Source organism: Canis lupus, chromosome 20, assembly GCF_003254725.2.
Source record: "Canis lupus dingo isolate Sandy chromosome 20, ASM325472v2, whole genome shotgun sequence".
Classification (NCBI taxonomy): Eukaryota; Metazoa; Chordata; class Mammalia; order Carnivora; family Canidae; genus Canis; species Canis lupus.
The window spans coordinates 3,127,489-3,152,789 of record NC_064262.1 but is presented as its reverse complement, the minus strand read 5'-3'; the positions used below and the strand labels follow the sequence as shown (position 1 = coordinate 3,152,789).

General features: G+C 44.2%; 1 protein-coding gene and 1 long non-coding RNA gene across 4 annotated transcripts in view; one reads left to right on the top strand and one right to left on the bottom strand.

Moving 5' to 3' along the window:
* Positions 1–12,118, bottom strand: part of ISY1 (ISY1 splicing factor homolog) — a 26,710-nt gene extending 14,592 nt beyond the window's left edge. Inside the window, exons 1-6 of one of the 3 annotated variants that reach the window (XM_025448430.3) lie at positions 11,539–12,118; positions 9,026–9,048; positions 8,135–8,186; positions 6,873–6,938; positions 5,424–5,466; positions 1,757–1,869 (exon numbers count right to left, since the gene is read on the bottom strand). In XM_025448430.3, the coding sequence (XP_025304215.1) occupies positions 1,757–1,869; positions 5,424–5,466; positions 6,873–6,938; positions 8,135–8,186; positions 9,026–9,048; positions 11,539–11,541 (300 nt within the window). In that variant the 5' untranslated portion in view covers positions 11,542–12,118. Of the gene's footprint in view, positions 1–1,756; positions 1,870–5,423; positions 5,467–5,564; positions 5,749–6,872; positions 6,939–8,134; positions 8,187–9,025; positions 9,049–11,538 lie in introns of those variants that run through there. The other 2 variants (XM_025448432.3, XM_049097647.1) reach the window with 2 other exon arrangements.
* Positions 12,082–25,301, top strand: LOC112660727 (uncharacterized). The gene is made up of 3 exons (XR_003137169.3): positions 12,082–12,717; positions 17,177–19,801; positions 20,033–25,301. It is a non-coding gene; the product is annotated as an uncharacterized LOC112660727 (long non-coding RNA).

Below are 25,301 nucleotides of genomic sequence, written 5' to 3'. Positions count from 1 at the left end.
GAAGGCAGACACTTAACTGAGCCACCTAAGCACCCTTCTAGGAGGGTTAACAACTTCTGCACCACTTTATTTCTTATTTTTCTTTTTTAATGGTTTTATTTATTAGACACAGAGAGATAGCACAAGCAGGGGGAGCAGTAGAGGGTGAGGGAGAAGAAGGCTCCCCACTGAACAGGGAGGCCAATTTGGGGCTCGATCCCAGGACTCTGGGATCATGATCTGAGCCAAAGGCAGATGCTTAACTGACTGAGCCACCCAGGCACCCCACTTCCACATGACTTTAATGCTATACGACAGGATACACAGAATCACTGTCACAGAAGTGCTAAAGAGAGTAACTGAGAAAGCTCCTCACACAGTGCCAAGAACCAGGGCTCAAGAAACATGAATGCCTCTCCTTCATTTTTATGCCAGGTACTAAAGTGAGAATTGTGTTAAACTTCCATAAAAATGCAAATACCAGCATGTCAGAAAACTTCATGTATTTCCTGCCTAACACATTACAGCTCACTGATCAGGTCAAATGACCTAAGATACTTCTCTTCACAAACAAACAAACAGGGTGGGCTCTGGGGTAGTATTTTTTAAAGTCAAGACCCAGGAGTAGGTCATGAAATCAATTAAGTGGGTCACAATCATCCATTTCTGATCCTTTACATCAGAATACAACAGAATAGGATATCAACATGCATCACACATACTATTTTTTCAGTACATTTTTGTACGTATCAGGTTATGACAGAGAGTTTATATACATGTATTTCACAATAGAGGTCTTGGTCCTAAAAACCTAACAGCTAGTCTAGAGGATTTTATTTATGAAAGTTCAAAGAAAGTAAAGAATGGAGGGCCCTTGAGACCCCCTCAGGTAAAGAACCCAACAATGGCTGCTCTGACTCCCAAGGAGCTCAGAGATGATGCAAAGAGACCACGGTCATTTTTCTTTTTCTTTTCTTTTTTTTTTTTTTTAAGATTTGTATTCTTGGGCAGCCCCGGTGGAGCAGTGGTTTAGCGCCGCCTACAGCCCAGGGCGTGATCCTGGAGACCCTGGATCGAGTTCCACGTCAGGCTCTCTGCATGGTACCTGCTTCTCCCTCTGCTTGTGTCTCTGCCTCTCTCTCTCCCTGTGTGTGTGTCTCTATGAATAAATAAATAAAATCTTAAAAAAAAAAAAAAGATTTGGGGATCCCTGGGTGGCGCAGCAGTTTGGCGCCTGCCTTTGGCCCAGGGCGCGATCCTGGAGACCCGGGATCGAGTCCCACGTCGGGCTCCCGGTGCATGGAGCCTGCTTCTCCCTCTGCCTGTGTCTCTGCCTCTCTCTCTCTCTGTGTGACTATCATAAATAAATGAAGAAAAAAATTTAAAAAAAAAAAAAGATTTGTATTCTTTTAGGTAATCTCTACACCCAACATGGGGCTCAAACTCACAACCCCAAGATCAAGAGTCACATGTTCCACAAACTGAGCCAGGCAGGCTCAGTTTTAAACAAGAGGCTCCCAGAGAGATTAAGTGGCTTACTCAAGAAAACTGGACAGTAAACTCAGGTGCCCTGTCTGCTCTGAGGGCTGTGCTATGGGTATGGGGTCCTTTCCATGTTTCCTATCCACATCCAATGGGCACTTTCCAAACCTTTCATTGCTCAGGTGCCTGCTCTGTGGCAGGCATGGGCTGGGAGCTGCAGGGGATGCAAAGCTACCCAGCCTGACAAAGCTCGCTAGCTGACCCCCAGGATCCATGGGGTTCTCCATGTACTCACCCCATAATCAGGACCGCCCAGCTCTTTTATCCGGACTTCCCAGTGTCCTTTTTCTCTTAGCAGTTTATTAATTTCATCATTCAGGTCACGAATCCGGAATTCACCTAAACCAGCTAGAAAACAAACACATTAATATCATTTCCTCAAAACAGCACTCAATGTTATACCCTCAAAAACGAATGTCAACACTTAGGAAGGTATACAGCACAAAAATACACATTTGAATTTATTTTAAAAAACCATCAACATCCCATAAAGGAAAAGGCAAGGATTATGAACAGAGTTCCCACCAGCCCAAGGGGGAATAAATCTTTGAAAAACAATTTCATCCTGAGTAGTAACTGAAGAAATATAAACTGAAGCAAGCAGGAACTGCAGGCAGTTCCATTCATACAACTATTAAAACATCTTCGTGGTGGTAGAACCTAGCATCCAACACCAGAAAAGATGCAGTGAGGCTGGCCTAAGCACCAGGGCCTGTGAGCATTCTGTGTTGGTCTCACCCTCTCAGGAAAGCAATGTGTTATTAACGGGGACATCTTTTGGCAGAGACTATACCGTTAAGTATTAAGCCTAAGGGACTTATATAAAGGAATATGCACAAGGGACTTTCCTGAGATGTGGTCTATGGTGGCCAAGAGCTGGGAGCAGCTGGGGCAGCCCACCAGAGGAAGGAGAATAGCTAAGGAACCCTGATATGTTGGAATAAAATATCACATGGCTGTCACAAGGAAGTATCCCTCCCTTTCTCCATTCGATGGCTTTTGTACCATTGTCAAAAGTCAACTGACCACATGTGTGGTCCTATTTCTATACTTCCTACTCTGTTCCAACCATCTGTCTCTCACCAATACCACACCGTCTGCAATACAGTAGCTTTATATTAAATCTTAAATTAGGTGGTATGAATATTCCAATCTTGTTCTTTTTCAAAACTATTTGGCTATTCAAGCTTCTTTGCCTTTCCACTCAAAATGTAGCAAAAAAATCTGGCAACCTATACAAAAAACAATCTGTTGGGATTTTGGTTGTGAGTAGTTGAAAAGACAGAAGTGACATCATTACTATGCTGAGTCTTCTCATCCATGAATGCTGTGTATCCCTCCACGTACTTGGGTCTCTTCTGATTTCCTTCATCAGTGTTTTGTAGTTTTAAGCATACAGATTGCACACATATTTTGTTAGATTTATACCTAGGTATTCCCTGTCTTTTGGTGCTCTTGTAAAGAGCACTTTTTAAAAAAATTTTCAGTGCTGGTTTATAAAAGTAGAATTGATTTCTGTGTATTGACTTTCTATTCTGTGGCCTCACTAAACTCACTTATTTATTTTAGAAATCATTCCATAGATCTCCTGGGATCTTCTACATAATCTGGGAATAGAAAATTATATTTCTTCCCTTCCAATCTGTGTGCCTTTTATTTCCTTTTCTTGCTTTACTGTACTGACTAGGAATTCCAGTATGACCTCGAATAGAAGTGGTAAGAAGAGGTATCTCTGCCTTGTTCCTGCTCTTAGGAGGAAAACATGCAATCAATCTTTCACCATTAAGTATAATGCTGGCTATAGGTTTTTTTGGTAGAAGTGCTTTATCAGGGTAAAAAAAAAAAAAATTCCCTCTTATTCCCAGTTAGTGGAGAGTTGTTATCATGAGTGAATATTAAATTTTACCAAATACTTTTTCTGTATTTACTGAAAGGATCATGTGGTTTCTCTATTTTAGAATGGTGATACAATGAATTATATTAATTTCTAAATGCTGAATCAGCCATGCATTCCCAGGGTAAATCCCACTTGGTTGTGATTTATTATCCTTTTTTATAAATTGCTGGATTTGGTTTGCTAATACTCTGTTGAGGATTTTTGTGTCTATACACATGAGGAATATTAGGTGACAGTTTTTTTCTATTTGTGTAATGTATCTTTTAGATTTTAGCATCACAGTAACGCTAATAGTAAAATTAATTAAACAAATGAGGAAGTATTCCTTCCCCTTCAATTTTCTAGAAGAAACTATGTTAAATTGGTATTATTTCTTCCTTAAATGTTTGGTAGAACTGGCCACGGAAACCATTTGGGCTTGGAGTTTTCTTTGCTGGAAGGCTTTAAAGTATGAATTCAGGGATCCCTGGGTGGCGCAGTGGTTTGGCGCCTGCCTTTGGCCCAGGGCGCGATCCTGGAGACCCGGGATCAAATCCCACGTCAGGCTCCCGGTGCATGGAGCCTGCTTCTCCCTCTGCCTGTGTCTCTGCCTCTCTCTCTCTCTCTGTGTGACTATCATAAATAAATAAAAATTAAAAAAAATAAAATAAAGTATGAATTCAATCTCTATAAAGTATGAATTCAATCTCTTTAACAGATATAGTGATGTCTGGCTGGCTTAGTCAGTACAACATAGTAACCCTTGATCTTGGGGTCATGAGCTCAACCCTCACAGTGGGCATAGAGTTTACTTAAAAAGAAAAAAAAAAAAAAAAAAAAGGCAGCCCGGGTGGCTCAGCGGTTTAGTGCTACCATCAGCCTGGGGCGTGATCCTGGGGACCCAGGATCGAGTTCCATGTCGGGCTCCCTGCATGGGGCCTGCCTCTCTCTCTCTGTGTGTCTCTCTTGAATAAATAAATAAAATCTTAAAAAAAAATTTCTCGGGATCCTTGGGTGGCGCAGTGGTTTGGCGCCTGCCTTTGGCCCAGGGCACGATCCTGGAGACCCAGGATCGAATCCCACATCGGGCTTCCGGTGCATGGAGCCTGCTTCTCCCTCTGCCTGTGTCTCTGCCTCTCTCTCTTTCTCTCTCTGTCACTGTCATAAATAAATAAAAATAAAAAAAATAAAAATTTCTATTTCCTAAATAGATAAAGGACTACTCAGGTTTTAATTTCCTTTAGAATTTTTTTTTTTAAGATTTTATTCATTTATTCATGAGACACATATAGAGAGAGTGGAGGGGGAGAGAGAGGGGCAGGGATATAGGCAGACATAGGCAGAGGGAGAAGCAGGCTCCACGCAGGGAGCCCGACATGAGACTTGATCCCGGGACTCCAGGATCACATCCTGGATCAAAGGTAGGCACCAAACCACTGAGCCACCCAGGGATCCCCTCCTTTTTTTTTTTTTTTAAAGATTTTATTTTTATTTTTATTTTTTTTAATTTTTATTTATTTATGATAGTCACACACACACAGAGAGAGAGAGAGAGAGAGAGGCAGAGACACAGGCAGAGGGAGAAGCAGGCTCCATGCACCGGGAGCCTGACATGGGATTCGATCCCGGGTCTCCAGGATCGCGCCCTGGGCCAAAGGCAGGCGCTAAACCGCTGCGCCACCCAGGGATCCCCAGGGATCCCCTCCTTTTGAATTATTTTTGAACAGTGGCACTACTGATATTTGGTCAAATAATTCTTTGTAGGATGCTTAGCAGCATTCCCGGCTTTATCCACTAGATACCAGTAGCACTTCAAGTTGTAAAAATCAAAATTTCTCCAGATACTGACAAATGTCCATCCCCTGGAGTATCCTATAAATGTCAAAGTGATTAATATTATTGTTCAGTTCTTCTATGTCATTACTGATTTTTCTACTTGTTCTATTGATTATTGAGAGAAAAGTGTTGAAATCCCCAAGTCTAATTGTGGATTTGAGAATTAACATTTCAAAACAGGTTAGCTTACCATTCTGAATTTGAGCCACTTTTTTAGAGATCTCTCCAATGATCTGTGGAAAAAAAAAAAAGACAGTAAATTCTCATGACTTTTGAATGTATCTGAAAGCACAGAAAAAACAACTCAAAATTAGTAACTAAAAATACTTAAGAGCATCTGGGTGACTCAGTCAGTGAAGTGTCTTCCTGTGGCTCAGGTCATGATCCCAGGGTCCTGGGACCGTGCCCCACATTGGGCTCCCTGCTCAGTGAGGAGTCTGCTTCTCTCTCTCTCTCCCTCTGCCTCTTCCCCCTGCTTGTGTTTTCTCTCTGTGTGTCAAATAAATAAATAAAATCTTAAAAAAAAAAAAAAAAAAAAGATTTTAGTTGAGAGACAATGAGGAGAGAGAGAGAGAGCACAAACAGGGGGAGGGGCAGAGGAAGAAGGAGAAGCAGACTCTCCACTGAGCAGGGAGCCCAATGTGGGGCTTGATCCCAGGACCCTGGGATCATGACCTGAGCTGAAAGCAGACGCTTGACTGAGCCACCCAGGTACCCCAACAAATAAAATCTTAAAAAAAAAAAAAACAACTTAGAATTCTGGAAAAAAAATCATTTACATAAGAACAATTAGAAGGCAAATCAAAACCACAATGAGGTATCACCCTACACCTGTCAGAATGGCTAGAATCAAAAAGACAAGAAACAACAAGTGTTGGCAAAGATGTACAGAAAAGAGAGCCCTCACACACTGTTAGTGAGAACGTAAACTGATATAGCCACCATGGAAAACAGTATGGAGGTTCCTAAAAAAATTAAAAATAAGAGATTCTGGGATCCCTGTGTGGCGCAGCGGTTTAGCGCCTGCCTTTGGCCCAGGGCGTGATCCTGGAGACCCAGGATCAAATCCCACGTCAGGCTCCCGGTGTATGGAGCCTGCTTCTCCCTCTGCCTGTGTCTCTGCCTCTCTCTCTCTCACTGTTTGCCTATCATAAATAAATAAAAAAAAAAAAATTAAAAAAAAAAAAAAATAAGAGATTCTATACTATACTATAGATCCAACATTTCTACTACTGGGTATTTACCCAAAGAAAATGAAAACACTAATTTAAAAAAATGTTAATTGCACTATTATTTGCAATATACAAGATATAAAATAAGCATTTCGATAAATACAGAGAACCAATTCATGATTGTGAGAGGCGAGAGGGTGGGGGTAGACAAAATGGTGAAGGGGAGTATGGGAGGGACAGGCTTCTAGTTCTGGAATGGTAAGTCGTGGGTAAAAAGGTACAGCATAGGGAATATAGTCAATAATATTTTGACAGCATTTATGGTAACGGATGGTAGCTGTACTTGTGGTGTCCCCATGTTGTATGCCTGAACTAATGGAACATTCTGTGTCAACTACACTTCATTTCAAAAAGAAACAATCAGAAACTTGTCACTTCTACTAAGACTAAATTCACCCAGAACATACTTGTCGTCTCCACTTCTCAGCTTTGGGCAGCTCAGTACATTCTGAGGCAAGGAAGGGTCTTCGTTCCTAAGAAGCAGAAAAATACATGTTACCACTGGATAATTACAAGCTTTATGCAGTATTTGCAGTTGATTAACCCCTGAAGACTAAATGCTGAACAGTCTAAAAATACATGTGAAGCTTCAGGTCCAGATGATCTTCATCAAGCTTTATATCTCATCCCACAGTCTCTACTGAGGAAGTAAGTATACATGCAAAAACATACATACACTGCCCTGTATGTAGTAGAGTGAACCAATGGAAACAACTTAAAAGTCCAGTGGGATCCCTGGGTGGTGCAGCGGTTTGGCGCCTGCCTTTGGCCCAGGGCGCGATCCTGGAGACCCGGGATCGAATCCCACGTCGGGCTCCCGGTGCATGGAGCCTGCTTCTCCCTCTGCCTGTGTCTCTGCCTCTCTCTCTCTCTCTCTCTCTCTCTGTGTGTGTGACTATCATAAATAAATAAAAATTAACAAAAAAAAAAAAGAAACAACTTAAAAGTCCAGTAATAGAGAGAGGGCTAAATAAGCTAAGTTATATCCATTTCATGGTATATTCATATTATCTTAAGAAATAATGGTTATCAGTATTTAGAACAAGCATACATGTATGTGAGCTCATGAGCATGTATGTGTGTAATTTAAAAAAAAAATACAGAAGTATTGGGATGCCTGGGTGGCTCAGTGGTTGAGCAACTGCCTTTGGCTCAGGTCATGATCACCAGGGTCCTGGGATCGAGTGCCACATCAGGCTCCCTGCAAGGAGTCTGCTTCTCCTCTGCCTGTGTCTCTTTCTCTTGTGTCTCTCATGAATGAATAAATAAAATCTTTAAAAAACAAAAAAAACAAAAAAAAAAAAAGAAAACAGAGGTATTGAAACAGTGGTACCTATTATTCCTGACCTGGCTGAGCCTCTGTATGTTGAGACATTTATTGGTTTCCGCTTAGAGCTGCTCCACAGCACTTCCTATTATTCAATATTAGACAGAGTTCGGATCATATGGGAAGCCAACCATCATAATACAGAGGCGGTGGCAGAAGCAACAGCTAGATCATTACGCTGCCCCAGCTAGAGAGGTACACCTATACTTCAAGTGTGCAGACTCGTAAGAATGTCAGCAAGTACAGACAGTGAAACGAATAGGAAGTCTAGTCTGCTCAGGAGGGAGTTTTACCACATTTGTTCTTGATATTTTATAATTCATGAGGAAGATTTACACCAACCTTCACTTTTCCCTCTTCCAGTTGAGCTTGGCGAAATCTTGCTAAGGCCGTCCTACCAGGAAGAGAGAAGACTCCATTAGATACTGCTCAGATTTATCACCCAGGTTCCTAGATGGGGAAGATCTGCTCATGACCATAACATAAGCCATTCATTACTATTATTCATGTATGTTATATTTTTAATGATAATTATTATTCACAAAAAAAGAGAGCATACACGAGCATGTGCAAGAGATTAAGACACTACAGAGAAGTTATGAGGTTTTTTTTTTTTTAATTTTATTTTAAAGTTATGGGTTTCCCTGTTCCAACAGTGGAACTTAAAAAAGCCACTAATGGGGATCCCTGGATGGCTCAGCGGTTTAGCGCCTGCCTTTGGCCCAGGGCGCAATCCTGGAGTCCCGGGATCGAGTCCCACGTCGGGCTCCCGGCATGGATCATGCTTCTCCCTCCTCCTTTGTCTCTGCCTCTCTCTCTCTCTCTGTCTATGATAAATAAATAAATAAATCTTAAAAAAAAAAAAAAGCCACTAATGTTCTTAAACACCCAAGTATCAATTTTACTTAGACTGTGCATTAAAGACTCTGGGAAACTGTACTGATCAGACCACTGTGGTGAGCAAGACATCCAGATGTTAAAAGGTAGTATCATGAGATGCCACGTTGTCACTCTCACAGCCCCTGCACTATTCCCAAGTGAACTAATGTGTATCCAGTATAAGTCCTAGGATCTGTCAGTGAATATATGCGGGGAAAACTAACAGCAAATATGGGAATACTATTTTAACACACATAGAGAAAGAAACATACCAAAAGGAATAAACACAAAAAGTGCTCTGTGGAGATAATTAAGTTACATAAAATTTATGGACAAAATTGAGTTGATACTTACATGGCCTTTTCTGCATTTCGGGCCTAAAAGAATAGAGAAGAGAAAAAAATGCCCATGTTTAAAATATCCTTTTTTAATGTACTTTTTAGAGAAAAGTTATCACAAGGACAGTCACAAGCGCAGTTTGAACTAGTATATGTACACTGTTAACAACAACAAAAATCAAATGACGTTCAAATCCTGTCTTTACTTACACTGCTCCCTCCACTGTCCCCACACCCTTGGATCTGGCTAATTCCTAACTATCCTTCAAAATGTATCACCTGTGTCATTACCATCTCAGAAAGTTCTTCTGCAGTCCCTTCTTCCCAACTGGAAGCTGCTACCTTTTGTCTGGGTTTATAACCACCATGGTCCTTTCCACTCAGCATCCCAATTGACTATTTCCTGCCAGGAGAATTTAAGGAAGAAAAGACTGGCTTTTCCAACCTGAGTTTTATGTAAGTATTGTCACATTGGTGTCAAGACCATTGTCCATGAAACAGTGTCAAGCACAGAACATGTTTTCTGGGTTGTAGCATAAGTAAAAAGAGTACTTCCTAAATCAGGGACTTGAATTTTACCCCCGGGTCTTCCACTTACCATCCCTGAGAAGCAGTCTCTCAGTTTTCACACCTTTACAACAGGGATCAAACCTCTTATCTCACAGAGAATGTCATGATGAGTTAATGAGGAAAATACTTGAAAATATCAGGTATGCAGTTTATAGATACTCAGCAAAAATGAGCTTAAATCTCCTTTCTGGCTCTCCCTTTCAGTGAACACAGAAGCAAACTTGGCAAAGGCTTGGTGGACACATGAACACATTACCTACTAAGGAATAAAACAGAGCAGAGGGGGGATCCCTGGGTGGTGCAGCGGTTTGGCGCCTGCCTTTGGCCCAGGGCGCGATCCTGGAGACCTGGGATCGAATCCCATGTCGGGCTCCCAGTGCATGGAGCCTGCTTCTCCCTCTGCCTGTGTCTCTGCCTCTCTCTCTCTCTCTGTGACTATCATAAATAAATAAACAAACAAATAAATAAATAAATAAATAAAACAGAGCAGAGAAAGCCATCTTGAAGGCTAAGGCAGTGTCCTATTTCATTAAATCCTAGAGATTCTAAATATTTAATTTAATGTTTCTCAATGCTTACTCCATTTTTTTTTTAAGATTTTATTTATTTACTCATGATAGACATAGAGAGAGAGAGAGGCAGAGACACAGGCAGAGGGAGAAACAGGTTCCATGCCGGGAGCCCGACGCGGGACTCGATTCCGGGACTCCAGGATCGCGCCCTGGGCCAAAGGCAGGCGCGAAACCGCTGAGCCACCCAGGGACCCCCTGCTTACTTCATTTTTAAAACACCATAGTAGGTGCTGGCAATTTAGCCAAGGGTCTTCTTTTTGGGGGAACCTACTGGAACTTTCCCCCAAAACAACGAATCAATGTGGTAAGGGCATGTACCCAGGGTTAGGTAAGCCCACAGATAGGAACGTGTGATGGTGTGATAAAATAACCAACAGCTCCTGCGCCCAGAAATATCCAGGCCCAGGGATCCTTCTCCCCTGCTAGGGAATGGAGAGGTGCGATCCCCCGTTTGTTAGAGTTCAGGAACAGAGCCTCAAGGCTGAGCAGGGCAGTGTAAGGCAGTCATTCTCCCACAGAAAGGGCTGCTTCTAGCCCACGGGCTTCTCTCCATCCTGGGATCTTGGGCTCATTACTCTACAAGAGCTTGCAATACTTCTACTCCGTCACTGCGCCGTGTCCTTCCTATGGGGGCTTCACTTAATGGAAATATCATGGTTACAGACTTGCTTGGGCAGCTTCTGTGTGCCAACGCTATGTGTGTTCTCACAGTCACACGCAGGGAGCGCTTCTTGACCGCCTGGGGAAGCCACCAGGCGACTCGCACCACACAGAGCACACCCTCCTGGGACAGCACGCTGCCGAGCATCCCACGTCACTCAACACCCAGGGCCGGGGCCCGGCCGGACACCACGGCAGACATGAAGAAAGCAAGGCTGAGGGGCCCCGGGTGGCTCAGCGGTCGAGCGCCTGCCCCGGGCTCAGGGCGTGATCCCTGGTCCTGGGATCCAGTCCCCGCATGGGGCTCCCCGCAGGGAGCTTGCTCGTGTCTCTGCCTCTCTGTCTCACGAATAAACCTTCAAACCTCCCAGACACACGTGGTCACAACCGCTGCCCGTCTCCCGAGCGGGGCTTGGGGACAAACAGGTGGACCCGCGCCGCGCTCCGTGGCTGGGAGCCTCCCGGCGCCGCTCCGTGCCTCAGTTTCCCCGAGCGGTAACTCAGAGCGCTAGGCGGACGCAGACATGCGGCGGGGGCCGGGAACTCCGCCCGAGGCTCCCTCACCCCCCACAACCTGTGACAGAGGAAGCCGGGAGGAGGAGAAGGCCAAGTTACAGGCGCCCAGGAGTCTGAAGCCTGCGCCCCTGCACCGCGAGTGCCCGGACACGGCCAGGAACCCTCACGGCCCGCCCGCTCGCTCCCTCCGTCACGCACCCACCCAACTCACCATGGCTGCGTGAGGTCGCCGCCCTGGGGCCCCGCGGCCCCAGCCCCCGAAGCTTCACCGCCTCGCGCGAGGCCGACCCTGGCAGGAACTGAGTCACTCCCGCGGCCCACACCACCGACTTCTCCGTCGGAAGGACAAAGGGGAAGGACCGGAAGTGAGGGGCCGGAAGTGGACTGAGAATTGACACCGGGAGGAGGAAATGCCAGCGGGCTCCTGCGGGGCGGGCCTTCCCTAGACGTCTGGACGTCTGGACGTTGCACCCAAACGCGCGTACGAACGGGGGCGTTGGCGAAATTGCGCTTGCGTAGTGGGACGGACACGTTTGGGCTCCGCCCCTGGTTTTTGCTCTCGCGATAACCAGTGCAAACGGTCTCGGGTTAACTCTTGGTCCTGCGGCGGCGGGGAGCGCAGGCTGGTTGCTGTCCCCCCCACCCCCACCCCGGGGCTTCTGGGGAGGGCAGACACGCCCTTCTGGAGGCCGCTCGTCCTCACCGGCGGGCTCGGGCCGCTGAACCAGGGTGCGTGAAGGGGGCTCGGCAGCGCCGGAGCCGGAGCCGCAGCCGCAGCCGCAGCCGCAGCCCGGGGCGGGGCGGGGCGGGGCGGGGCCGGGCGGGGCGGGGCGAGCGCGTGCGCTCCGCGAGCCCCACCGCGCCGGCCGGCCTCGTAAGCCCCTTCGCGTGGCCCCGTCATCTACGTGGGCCTTGCAGCTTCCGAGCTCTTCTCCTGGAATCGCGGGGCTCATGAGAGCCCGACCAGTGCTCGAAATCACACTCCTTCAAAAAAAGAGAGAAATGTAAGGCCCAGGGAAGAGAGAGCTCCGGACTCAGGCGGAGGTTGGCTCGAGAGGCGGTGTCCCCGCCCAGGAAGATGCGGGCAGCCATGTGTGATGGGCACCCTGGCCTCCGAAGACCCCCGGGAGAGGCCGCTCACGGTGGTGTCCGAGCTTGCTGGGGAACTCGCGGCACGGACGGTAGCAGAGTAAGCGCGCTTCGGCGGCTCCCGCTTGAGGTGCCGCAGCCGTGGCGACGGCCTCTGCCGGAGGAGCTCACCGGTGTTGGCACTTGAGCTCCAGCCCAGACGCACAAGCCAGCGGGGAAGCAGCTGACCTGTGGTTCAGGATCAGACAGGACAGACAAGTACTTAGAAAAACAGACACCAGGAGCGCATGCCTGAACCGCGGTAAGGGCAGGTTGTCTCCTTAAAAGTTTTAGGTGGACCTATGGCCACCCAACTACATTCCATCTTACCGCCTTTCTGGCGGCTACTTGTGGGTTTGTGATTAGGTGGTAGCCAATGGGAATTGAATAGAGGGAATCTGTGCCACGTAGGCAGTACCATGAAAAGCGTGGACATGTCTTCCCTTGCCCTCTCTGTTCACCGCCAAGAGTGACTAAGGCAGCAAACATCTTGAACTCAGACGTGGAAGAACCATGAGAGGTCGCCTGGGTGGCTCAGCGGCTGAGCGTCTGCCTTAACCCCGGGACGTGGTCCTGGAGACCCCGGATCGAGTCCCACGTCGGGCTCCCTGCATGGAGCCTGCTTCTCCCTCTGCCTGTGTCTCTGCCTCTCTCTCTGTGTGTGTCTCTCATGAATAAATAAAATCTAAAAAAAAAAAAAAAAAAAAAAAACAGGATTCAGGAGGCATTACCTACATGGATTGTCCTTCCACCTTTCATTCTCCCCACCCATTTACCTGAATTCCATTTGGGAATCCTAGTTTTTGGGGAAGGGAACTACATCCCCAGCTTTAAGAACAGACTAAGAAAGCTAGGTTAAAGTGCATTGGGGCTTCCTGCTCAGCAGGGAGTCTTTTTCCCTCTGCCTCTCCCCCTGCTCATGTGCGCGCGCGCTCTCTCTCTCTCTCATAAATAGTCTTTTTTTTTTAATATTTATTTATGATAGTCACACAGAGAGAGAGAGAGAGGCAGAGACACAGGCAGAGGGAGAAGCAGCCTCCATGCACCGGGAGCCCGACATGGGATTCGATCCCAGGTCTTCAGGATCGCGCCCTGGGCCAAAGGCAGGCGCTAAACCGCTACGCCACCCAGGGATCCCATAAATAAAGTCTTTAAAAAAAAAATTAAAGAATCCATGCCATCTCCCTACCAACATTGATTGGTGGGCTTAAGACGCAAGCTGACCCAGAGTTGGTCTCAGGACTTGGCTTGCAGGGCTGGGTGGAATATTTTCTGCTGGGTGTCAAAACAAATGTAATACCAGAAGCTGCTGTCAAGCCACTTTAAGACTACAAGGCAAGATTCCATATTTGGTGACATCAGTGAGTTGCTGAATGAGGCCTTGCCTCAAGCGCACTGCTCAGTCTTCAGTAATGTAGACCAATAAACTCCCTTTAGTGTTGAAACAAGTAAGAGTCAGACTTATCTGGTACTTAAAACTAAAAGCATCCTGATTATACCATTGCTACAGTTGGCTAATGTCCTTCCTTTGTGCATACTGATCCTGTCTTTGCCCATAGTGTTCATTCTGCCTGCAGCACCCTTCCATCCTGCTACGTGACTAATCCCTCTGTTTATGCCTCCTTCTCATTTGAGACTTTTTTTTTTTTAGATTTTATTTATTTATTCATGAAAGAGTCAGAGACAGGCGGAGGGAGAAGCAGGCTCCATGCAGGGAGCCTGATGTGGGACTCGATCCCGGGACTCCAGGATTGCGTCCTGGCCCAAAGGCAGGCGCTAAACCATTGAGCCACCCAGGGATCCCTTTGAGACAATTTAAACAGCCTCAGATGACTTACTCAACCTGTTTAATTTCTAGTCTGTGAAATTGTCATAATAGTACTTACCTTTCTGTTCTCATTTTTCCTCATCATGAAATTGGGACATTTGCCTTGCAGAGCTATTGTTAAAAGAGGCAACTATAGGGGAACCCCGGGTGGCGTAGCGGTTTGGCGCCTGCCTTTGGTCCAGGGCGCGATCCTGGAGACCCGGGATCGGATCCCACATCGGGCTCCCGGTGCATGGAGCCTGCTTCTCCCTCTGCCTATGTCTCTGCCTCTCTCTCTCTCTCTCTCTCTCTGTGACTATCATAATTAAATAAAAAAAAAATTAAAAAAAAAAAAGAGGCAACTATATATAAGGTACTCAGAACAAATCTATGTAAAATTCTCAATAATTATTTCAAAATCAAAAACCCCATGATCTGCAGTCACATCTATTATATGCCCTTACCCAATTCCATCAGGGGTTTTGTGAAAGCTCTGTTAGCCCTTAAATAACCAAATTTATTTATTTATTTTTAAAGATTTTATTTGTTTATTCATGAGAGACACAGAGAGGCACAGACACAGGCAGAGGGAGAAGCAGGCTCCATGCAGGGAGCCCAACATGGGACTCGATCCTGGGTCTCCAGGATCACGCCCTGGACTGAAGGCGGCACTAAACTGCTGAGCCACTGGGGCTGCCCAAATAACCAAATATAATATTTACAGGCCTTGCCCTACTGGGATCCTATCTTGTTTTTTTTTTCTCCACCCCATAGGTCTGGCTCGTGAGATATAATAGCCAAATGAGGAAAGGAACAGACAATAGCGCTGCGCTGCCTTTTTTTTGTGCCAACCGCTCCACCCTATGCTGTGTTTCTTAGCCCCCCCTGTAAATTTGGGTTTTTAAAAGATTTTATGTATTTATTCATGAGAGACACACACAGAGAGAGAGAGGCAGAGACACAGGCAGAGGGAGAAGCAGGCCCCATGCAGGGAGCCCAATGCGGGACTCCATCCCGGGTCTCCAGGATCACACCCCAGGCCGAAGGCGGCACTAAACTGCTGGCCCACCAGGGCTGCCCAGCCCCCCTGTAAATTTGAACAGTTTCTGTAGTGCTAAGAGTTTCTGTACATAAATCCCAGTATCCATCATATATATCTATCTATGCATCCACAATAATGACCTATCATTAGATCACATTTCTAATCTAGATAATAATTATAAACTGACCAGCAGACCGAATTTGGCCTACAGAGTTACTTTGACTTATATCAAATCTCACACAGAAATCTTGATATGAGGCAACACTGAACCGATATATGTATAGTTAACTGTCAATACAAGTGAAAAATCCTGAGGCACTTGGGTGGCTGAGTTGGTTAAGCACCTCTTAATCTCATCGCACATGTTGATTTTAGGGTCATGAGCTCAAGCCCGGCATTGGGCTCCATGCTGGCCGTGGAGCCTACTTAAAAAAAAATCCAAGTGAAAAATCATGTTAGATCAGTCCATGTTAAAATGTAGAAGTGGTTTTTTTTTGTTTTTTTTTTTTTAAAGATTTTATTTATTTATTCATAGAGACAGAGGCAGAGACACAGGCAGAGGGAGAAGCAGGCTCCATGCAGGGAGCCCGACGTGGGACTCGATCCTGGGTCTCCAGGATCAGGCCCTGGGCTGAAGGCAGGTGCTAAACCGCTGAGCCATCCGGGCCACCCTAGAAGTGGTTTTGGAACTGGGCAATGAACAAAGCTAGAAGAATTACAGGGATGAGAGAAAAAACCTTGAATGCTTTCTACAGATAATTAGTACAAATGTGGATGTTAACAACTCTTGCTAGTGAGGACTCGGAGGTGAAGAGCTCAACAGGAAATCTGTAGTCTTAGAGAATACATAAATAGAAATATGAACACTAAAAGCACTGCTGGTGAGGGCTCAGAAGGAATTGGGGAATATTGGAAACTGGAAGAAAGGGGAATCCTTATATGGTAGAAACATAGCTGAGTTGTATCCTACAGTTATGTGGAAGACAGAATTTGTATACACCACTTGGATATTTAGCTGAGGGTTTTTTTTGTTTGTTTGTTTCTTTCGGATGCTTGTAGTAAAATGCAAGAGCAAAAGGTCCCTGCGTGGCTCAGTGGTGGAGCATCTGCCTTCGACTCAGGTCGTGATCCCAGAGTCCTGGGATCAAGTTCCACATCAGGCTCCCCGTGGGGAGTCGTCTTCTCTATATATATCTCTGCCTTTCTCTGTGTGTCTCTTATGAATAAACAAAGGGACGCCTGGGTGGCTCAGCAGTTGAGCATCTGCTTTCAACTCAGGGCATGATCTCGAGGTCAGGGCGTGATCCCGGAGTCCAGGATCGAGTCTCACGTTGGGCTCCTTGCAGGGAGCCTGCTTCTTCCTCTGCCTGTGTCTCTGCCGCTCTGTGTCTCTCATGAATAAATAAATAATTTAAAAAAATGAATAAACAAAATCTTTAAAAAAGTAAATAGGGACGCCTGGGTGGCTCAGCTGTTGACCATATCCTGGTCCAGGATCGACTCCTGCATCGGGCTCCCTGCAAGGAGCCTGCTTCTCCCTCTGCTTGTGCCTCTGCCTCTTTGTGTCTCTCATGAATAAATAAATGAATAAAATCCCTTATAAAAAAATAAAACAAAATGCAAGAGCAAAGAGATAACCTAGGGAAGTACTGTTAGAAACTGAACTTGGTGATTTGAGAAAAACCTTAGCCTAACCAAAAGATGCTAAAATTAGGAGATTCACTGGTAAATGTGCTCTGGAGAAAAAGCCAAGGATATGGTTGAACCACCTTTTTCTAGTGCCTCAGAATGATCAAAAGGCCAGAATATTCATTCACAGAGATAGGTTAAGAGATTAGGCATGTGACTCATGAATCCTCTCAATTATTGCAGCAAAACCCAGGACAGAGATGGGATTATCCAGGAAAGTTCTGTGGAGGAGCCTCTTGTCTAATGAAGTGAATTCCCATGACAGATCCACAAGGTTGAGAATTTTACACCAGCAGAACTGCCAACTTGAGACTCTGAAGGACAGAAAAAGAACAAAATGAAAGAAGGCTGTGAATCCCCAAAATTCCAAAAGCAGGAAACAAGCTGATAAAACTACTCATCTATAAACAAGTGCTTCTGTTCATGAAAAAGCGAGGGCTCCTAGGAAGTCAGCTTGAGCTCAGAGAATACTCTCTGGCCTTAAAGCCTGGATACTTTTTCCAGCTAGATTTTTAAATTGGTTAAGACCAATGACTGCTTTTTCCCATCTATTGTCCTCCCATTTTGAAGGGCCATGTCTCCAGGATGGATCATACCTAGCTCTCACCTATACCTCATTTAGACAATGAGACTTTGGACTTTGGAGCCAAGACAGAGATGTTGCTTTGATGGTATGCAATGGTTGACACTTTGGGTAACACGGAGATTAAAATGAATGCATTCTGTATGTGTGAGATGGCTGTGAATCTTTAGGGGCAAAGGCCAGACTAAGGAAGAATACCCTGCCAACCTACCAAAAATGTACATGTCCTAATCCCCAACACCTGTGAATGTTACTACACATCGCCAAAGGACTTTTGGGATGTGATGAAGTTACAGCATCATTAGGGAACTAATTCAGTGATTGAGTCCTTGTCTTGGGGCAAGAAAAAAAAAACAAACCCAGAATGGATCTTGTAGAATTCTTTCCTCTGCAGAAAATAACGAGGTGACAATGGATATAAAATAATAAAAAGGAGAGGTGCCTGGATGGCGCAGTAGGTTGAGCCTCAGATCCTTGGTTTTAGCTCAAGCCATGATCTCAGGGTTGTGAGATGGAGCCCTGCTTCAGGGGGAGGGCTCAGGGGATTGCCTCCCCATTCAGCAATCTGCTTGACATTCTTTCTCCCTCTGGCCCACCCCCATCCTCTCTCTCTAAAATAAAGTCCTTAATGAATAATAATGCAATTTGTAAAAGCCCATGAGTTCATAATTTTTCTAAAAAAAAAGTTAAAACTGTACAAAAACTAGTTGCAAAAATATGAACATGAAGAAGTTCTATTGAGGGAACTTACTATATAGAAAGTACTTATTATATAGATGTACTCTTATTTCATAGGTGTACTTTTCACCTGTGAAGAATTGAATAAAAATGTTAAATGCTAAAGCAGCTAAACAATCCAGAAAATTTGTAAACTATACAAAGAGCAAAAAGGTCTGATCAACACCTGTGGCCTAATAAATAGTTCAAGGACACTTTGTTTTTAGAAAAAAAAAAGGTCAATTTTTATTTAGTTTTTTTAAACATTTTAAAATATGCTTGAAAGATAGGGACTGGGAAACCTGCCGTATATAACCATACTAAGAGGGGATCCCTGGGTGGCGCAGCGGGTTGGCGCCTGCCTTTGGCCCAGGGCGTGATCCTGGAGACCTGGGATCGAATCCTACGTCGGGCTCCCGGTGCATGGAGCCTGCTTCTCCCTCTGCCTGTGTCTCTGCCTCTCTCTCTCTCTCTATCATAAATAATTTTAAAAAAATACTAAGAAACCTGCAAAAGAGGATTCAACCTCATTGCGGTATCTCAGATCTTAATCACCTTTGGGCTTGTATGACTTAACCTAGGGTTAACTAGCCCACAATACCAGAAACTCCCATGCTGATAACCTAAGATGAGAAGACATCCTTTTTTTTCTTTTGGATCTGAGTGTTTATACTCAAGAACAAGTATAAAAATGTTATAATATAGAATTACAAAACCGTGGGGTGGGAGCCTGGGTGGCTCAGTTAAGTGTGTGCCTTTGGCTTAGGTCATGATCCCCAGGGTCCTGAGATCCAGGCCGGATTCAGGCTCCCTGCTCAGTGGCGAGTCTGCTTCTCCCTTTATCTCTACTCCTACACCCCCTCATGCTCTCAAATAAAAAGCATTAAAAAAATAAAATAAAATCTTGGGGTGCCTCGCTGGCTCAGTCCAAGGAGTGTGCAACCTGATCTTGGGGTCAGGAGTTCGAGCCCCATGTAAGGTGTAGAGGTTAAACTTTTAAAAATTTATTAAAATCCTTAGGAAGTTACAGGATTGAAACATCACCAAAGTAGAAAAAAATTTAAAGTCATCAATAAAACTTTAAACTATTATATCGGTAGTGTTTGTGTTTCAAATTCTCAAAGCCAAATTAAATTTCTAATCAAAACTTAAATTTAGGGCAGCCCAGGTGGCTCAGCGGTTTAGCGCCTTCAGCCCAGGGTGTGATCCTGGAGTTCCGGGATCGAGTCCCACGTCAGGCTCTCTGCATGGAGCCTGCTTCTCCCTCTGCCTGTGTCTCTGCCTCTCTCTCTCTCTCTCTCTGTCCCTCATGAATAAATAAAACCTTTAAAAAAATTTAAATTTAGGGCAGCCCCAGTGGCGCAGCGGTTTAGCGCCACCTGCAACCTGGGGTGTGATCCTGGAGACCAGGATCGAGTCCCACGTCAGGCTCCTGGCATGGAGCCTGCTTCTCCCTCTGCCTGTGTCTCTGCCCCTCTCTCTCTCTCTGAATAAATAAATCTTTAAAAGTAAATAAATAGGGATCCCTGGGTGGCGCAGCGGTTTGGCGCCTGCTTTTGCCCCAGGGCGTGATCCTGGAGACCCGGGATCGAATCCCACATCGGGCTCCCGGTGCATGGAGCCTGCTTCTCCCTCTGCCTGTGTCTCTGCCTCTCTCTCTCTCTGTATCTGTCATAAATAAATAAAATATTTAAAAAAAAAGAAAAAAAAATATCTTTAAAAAAAAAATAAAATAAAAGTAAATAAATAAAAATAAAAAATTTAAATTTAGAACAAATTTAGAATCAAGACCTAAGTGCATAAGAAAAACTGATTTTCAAAATCTTCCTCAGGTTTAACAGAGTAGGCATTACACAAAAAATAGCAGGCTGCTCCTCCATGCAACAAAGCATTAGCGAATCTCTTAATCAAGAGGAGCCAAGTAGGGATGTGTGGCTCAGGGCATGATCCCAGGACCCTGGGATGAAGTCCCATATCAGGCTCCTGACAGGGAGTCTGCCTCTCTGTCTCTTATTTTTTTTGTCCTGAGGGACATGAGCTCCTTAGCAGTTCTCTATGGCACCACCTCCTCCATCTCCCAACATACCAGCTTCATTCATATCACCATCTACTGCCTTCCAAGGCTCTGGAGTCATTGGCATGCATTTAAGATGTCCCTGAACTGGTTCAACCAGGCCTTGAGACTTGCCAAACATACTAAGAAGTATTCTTCCCAGGTAGCATACAAACCAGATGGTGGTACTGTAGGAGTTTGCATAAAAACAGTAAGTACCATTTATTATTCCGTAAGTGGTACACCCTTTATGAATGATGTCTCATGAAATTTCTCTTAGTGATCTTGCAAAATACTTTTTTTTTTTCACTTTACAGATGAGGAAACTGGAGTTTAGAGCAAGCTGTTTCAAATATAAACTAAAAACTGACTTGGAGCAGATTCCAGTGAAGTCTGACACCGCAGCCCATACTGGTTGCATGATGCCACGATCTCAAAAATGTGCAAAGCCCTGCAGCTAAAATCAGGTTTAAGGCCCAGGTACTGCAGTACCAATATACCTTGGGTGACAAAGTGCAAGGTAACTTGGCCAGCTTTTAGAAGTCACACACATTAATTTCTGGGGTATTCTATCCTGGGCTTGCTTGCTTTTTTACCACTGAGACACCCAGGCACCTTCAATAATTGTTCTTTATGACTGAAGTATTAGTGGAGTATATGTATCATCCATGGCTGTTAAAACCATGTGGTGCAAGGCTGATAGAAGACTTTATAACATAGAAAACATTGAAGTCACCTGAATCTACTAATCCAGCTTAATATCACCATAAGTTAAGGCAATATGACATGTACTTCCTGATATAATCCAACAGGAAGTACACGGCACCCTGCATGATATATCTAGCCTAAAAAAATTTTAAATATAATCAAGCTCCTAGACCTGACTACCACTAAATTCTGGGAGATAAAACCATATTAAACAATACTAAAGGTATACAATCAGCCAAATGCAGGTCATTAGGAATTCAATTTTTTTTTTTTCCCAAAAAGGACAGGCAATGCTCACAGATTTAAGAGACATTACCAAATGCAATGTATATGGAGTATTTGGATCCTGATCCAACAAACCAACCAGCAAAAATTAAAATGAAACCAAATGGAAATTCGTGTTTCCTCTGTACATTATCACTTATCATTTTGCAAATATTCCAAGGCATTTTATCTGATTCACAAACCTAATGGAGCAATTTTGTAAAGTCGACATAAACTTGGTAACTAGGATAATTGTGATCTAATTCTGAAAACTGGCACAAAAACCACTAGAGTGAATTGGCTTTTTCCTCGATTCACCATAGAGAATCAGCAAAGGTTGAAAAATCCATGACAAGTGAGTTTTTGCTTCTGCTTCAGCCCTCAGCTGTATGGTTACAAATCTAAAAAACAAAAATCTTGCCTCTAAATTTTTGTCCTACTTAGGAAAAAAAAAAAAAAAGATCTGTGACTATAAGCTCTGACCTCTTAACATACCTGTTCAGATTCCATGTGGAAACTATCATCCAAAAACATTAGCAGACAAGCAAACGGCCATAGCCTGCAGAAGAGTGTCACCTCATCTCTTACACCACATAATTTGCAAATATAGTTTCTAATTTTCCAAATTAAAAATACTTGCAAGCACTGAATGAATGCCCATTCCTCTAAGGAGCTTTATACCTAAACCAGCCCCAGATCTTCTGACTTTGAACCATTCAACCAGGTATAATCAATTCTTGATTAGAAGGCTAAGAGCTCCCAGTATGTAATAAGGCTGCTTCATAAATGGCAGGTGTGTCAGCTAAGCATCAAGCGCCATTTGGATGAATTTCTGTGGCCTGACCCAGGAAGTACAAATGTAGTAGGCAGAAGGACTGGATGCAGTTCCCCAGGAGAATGGGGTCCCCGGTTCTAGAACACTTGCATCCAATTTAAGTAGAGGTCCCATTGTAATAAATCTTCTCCAGTGACCTTCATTATTGGGGGCACAAGAGGGTAAGCTAATTGCAACTAAGAATATTTGAAATGAACCTAAGGGAAAAGGATGGTTACTCTGTAAAGGCAAAGCAATGAAGCAGCCATACTTCTGAAACAAGTCCATCTCAGTCAAGCGAAAAAATTCGCTGAGTAATGAACTATCTGCCACCAAATTATTTTTGCCTAAGTTTGGTCACCTAGCAATGCTATCTGGGGAGACAAGAGTAGTTAAGCCCCAGGCCCTAGTTGGTGGGCCATGCTGCAAAGTAACTTCAATGAAAAATTCAATGCCGAAAACCAAGAACCACAATTGCAGGAAGAAAAAAGACCAGGAACAATCAAGACTAAAATGTACCCACACTAAACAGAATTACCTTCATCTCCTCAGACCCATTTAAGAAAGGATGTTTTTAGAAGCAAAATCCAAGTAAAAGTCAAAAAAGATAGGCTTTTTTTTTTTTTTTTAGCCTTGTTATTTTTAAGAAAACACTATCACTATCCTTGCATGCAGATATGTACCAGCAACCTTAGGAGGTAAGATACCATATAGCTTGCTATCAACATATTTAATAAGGGGCGCCTGGATAGCTCAGTTGGTTAAGCATCTAATCTGCCTTTGGCTCAGGTCATGATCCTCAAGTCCTGGGATGGAGCCCCACATTGGGTCCTAAGCCGGGAGCCTGCTTCTTCTCCCTTTCCCTCTGCCGCTCCTCCTGCTTGTGCTATCAAATAAAATCTCAAAAAAAAAAAATTTACTGTAAGATTACAGATAACACCTAAGTTCCATGTAAAGATTTGTTGTGGGGTTGAATATAGATGGATACGAAGCAGTTTATGCATAATGAATGTTCTTTCCATCCTAAAGCAAAAAAGTATAATTACATGTAAACCACTATCTTAACATAAGCACAGTACTGTGTTTTCAAATTCCAACAGCACCACTGTGGCTATGACCTTCGGTTACTTACACCAATGGTTTTCAATCCAGTGGTACCCGAAAATCATCTGGAAGCTTAAAAATACTGATAGCTCAGACCCACCCAAATTAAAGCCAAATGCCTAAATGTCTAATTCTAAAGGTTAGCCATGAGGCTGTTGCTAATTAGATTCATGCTTCTCCACTGCTTCAGCAGTTACTTGCTTTTCACATCAAGCACAGAAGACTCACAACAGGAGCCCCCAATACTTTAGGTTACACACAGGAAATGCAATATCTAATGCTTACTATGACATACCAGAGTCCACCACAAAAACATGCCCCAAACCTTTTTAAAGAATTTTCAATATCATGGAAGTTTAACTTAGATTATCATAACAAATACTGTTACATATTAGGGCAAACACATCCAAAATAGAAAATAAGAGACCGGGGGCAGGGGATACTGGGTGGCTCAAGTTGTGATCCTGGGATCCTGGGATTGAGCCGCTTGTCCAGCTCCCTGCTCAGGGAGGAGTCTGAGATTCTCCCTCTCTCCCCCTTCCACTTGGTTCACGCTAAATATTTAATGAAGTTTCAAAGCAAGAATACACAGACCCCTGAAATTAACATTTTTTTTAAGATTTTATTTATTTATTCATAATAGACATAGAGAGGCAGAGGGAAAAGCAGGCTCCATGCCGGGAGTCCGACGCGGGACTCAATCCTGGGACTCCAGGATCGCGCCCTGGACCAAAGGCAGGCGCTAAACCACTGAGCCACCAGGGATCCCCTGAAATTAACATTTTAAAATAGTACTTGATACTATAGCTTTGCCATGCGTATCAAAGTTAGATGGAATGTTCAATTTGAATGTTTGAAAGTGAGCGCATGTGCTTCTGTGTGTCTGCACAAGCAGGGTGGGATGGGGCAAAGGAAGAGGGAGAGAACTTAGGCAGGCTCCACACCCAGTGCAGAGGATGAGGAAGGGCTCAATCTCACAACCCTAAGATCATGACCTGAGCTGAAATCGAGTCAGATGCTTAACCAATTGAGCCACCCCACCCCAGCACACCTCAATTTGAATGTCAATAATGTAAGCTTTCGGGGATCCCTGTGTGGCGCAGCGGTTTAGCGCCTGCCTTTGGCCCAGGGCGCGATCCTGGAGACCCGGGATGGAATCCCACGTCAGGCTCCCGGTGCATGGAGCCTGCTTCTCCCTCTGCCTGTGTCTCTGCTTCTCTCTCTCTCTGTGTGACTATCATAAATAAATAAAAAATTCATTAGGAATTTTAAAAAAATGTAAGCTTTCTACCTCCCTCCAGCCACTACACTTGCCAAAGAAAATGTTTCATGCTCTCCTCTTAGAAAACCAGTGTCTGACCCCAAACTCTAGAATTGCTCTTAAAAACAGTTTTCCCGAACGTATTAAAAAAAATCAAAATAACTCTAGTGCAAAAGCTACAATCTTCCAACCTATAACCTACAATCTTTCAAAGGACTATATATGTTTGTTTTCTAAGTTTTCCCACAACTTAAGCAGAAATCTAACTATATCAAGAAAACCAATTTTTCTCATGTGTTTTTAGTGAAACATTTATAAAGAACCTATGCTTAGGGATACACTGTTACCACTCTAGCTATAACCTGGCTTTGCTGAAACCAGTGGAATTACATTCTACATCCTCAGCTATTGCTAACAAATTTAAGAACCCAAAGCAACAGCTACACAAGGAACAATAAATGCTAAAAGCATTAAGTGGAAAAAAAAAAAAAAAGCATTAAGTGGATACTGGGAGTGGAGACTGACTTACTAAATTTTTCAAGGGAAATACCTATAACTACAATGAAAATACAAAATTGTCTTAAATGATCAAGTTCTGTATCAAAAATAAAACTGACGGGAATCCCTGGGTGGCTCAGCGGGTTAGTGCCTGCCTTCGGCCCAGGGCATGATTCTGGAGTCCCAGGATCAAGTCCCACATCGGGCTCCCTGCATGGAACCTGCTTCTCCCTCTGCCTGTGTCTCTGCCTCTCTCTCTAGGTCTCTCATGAATAAATAAATAAAATCTTAAAAAAAAAAAAAAAA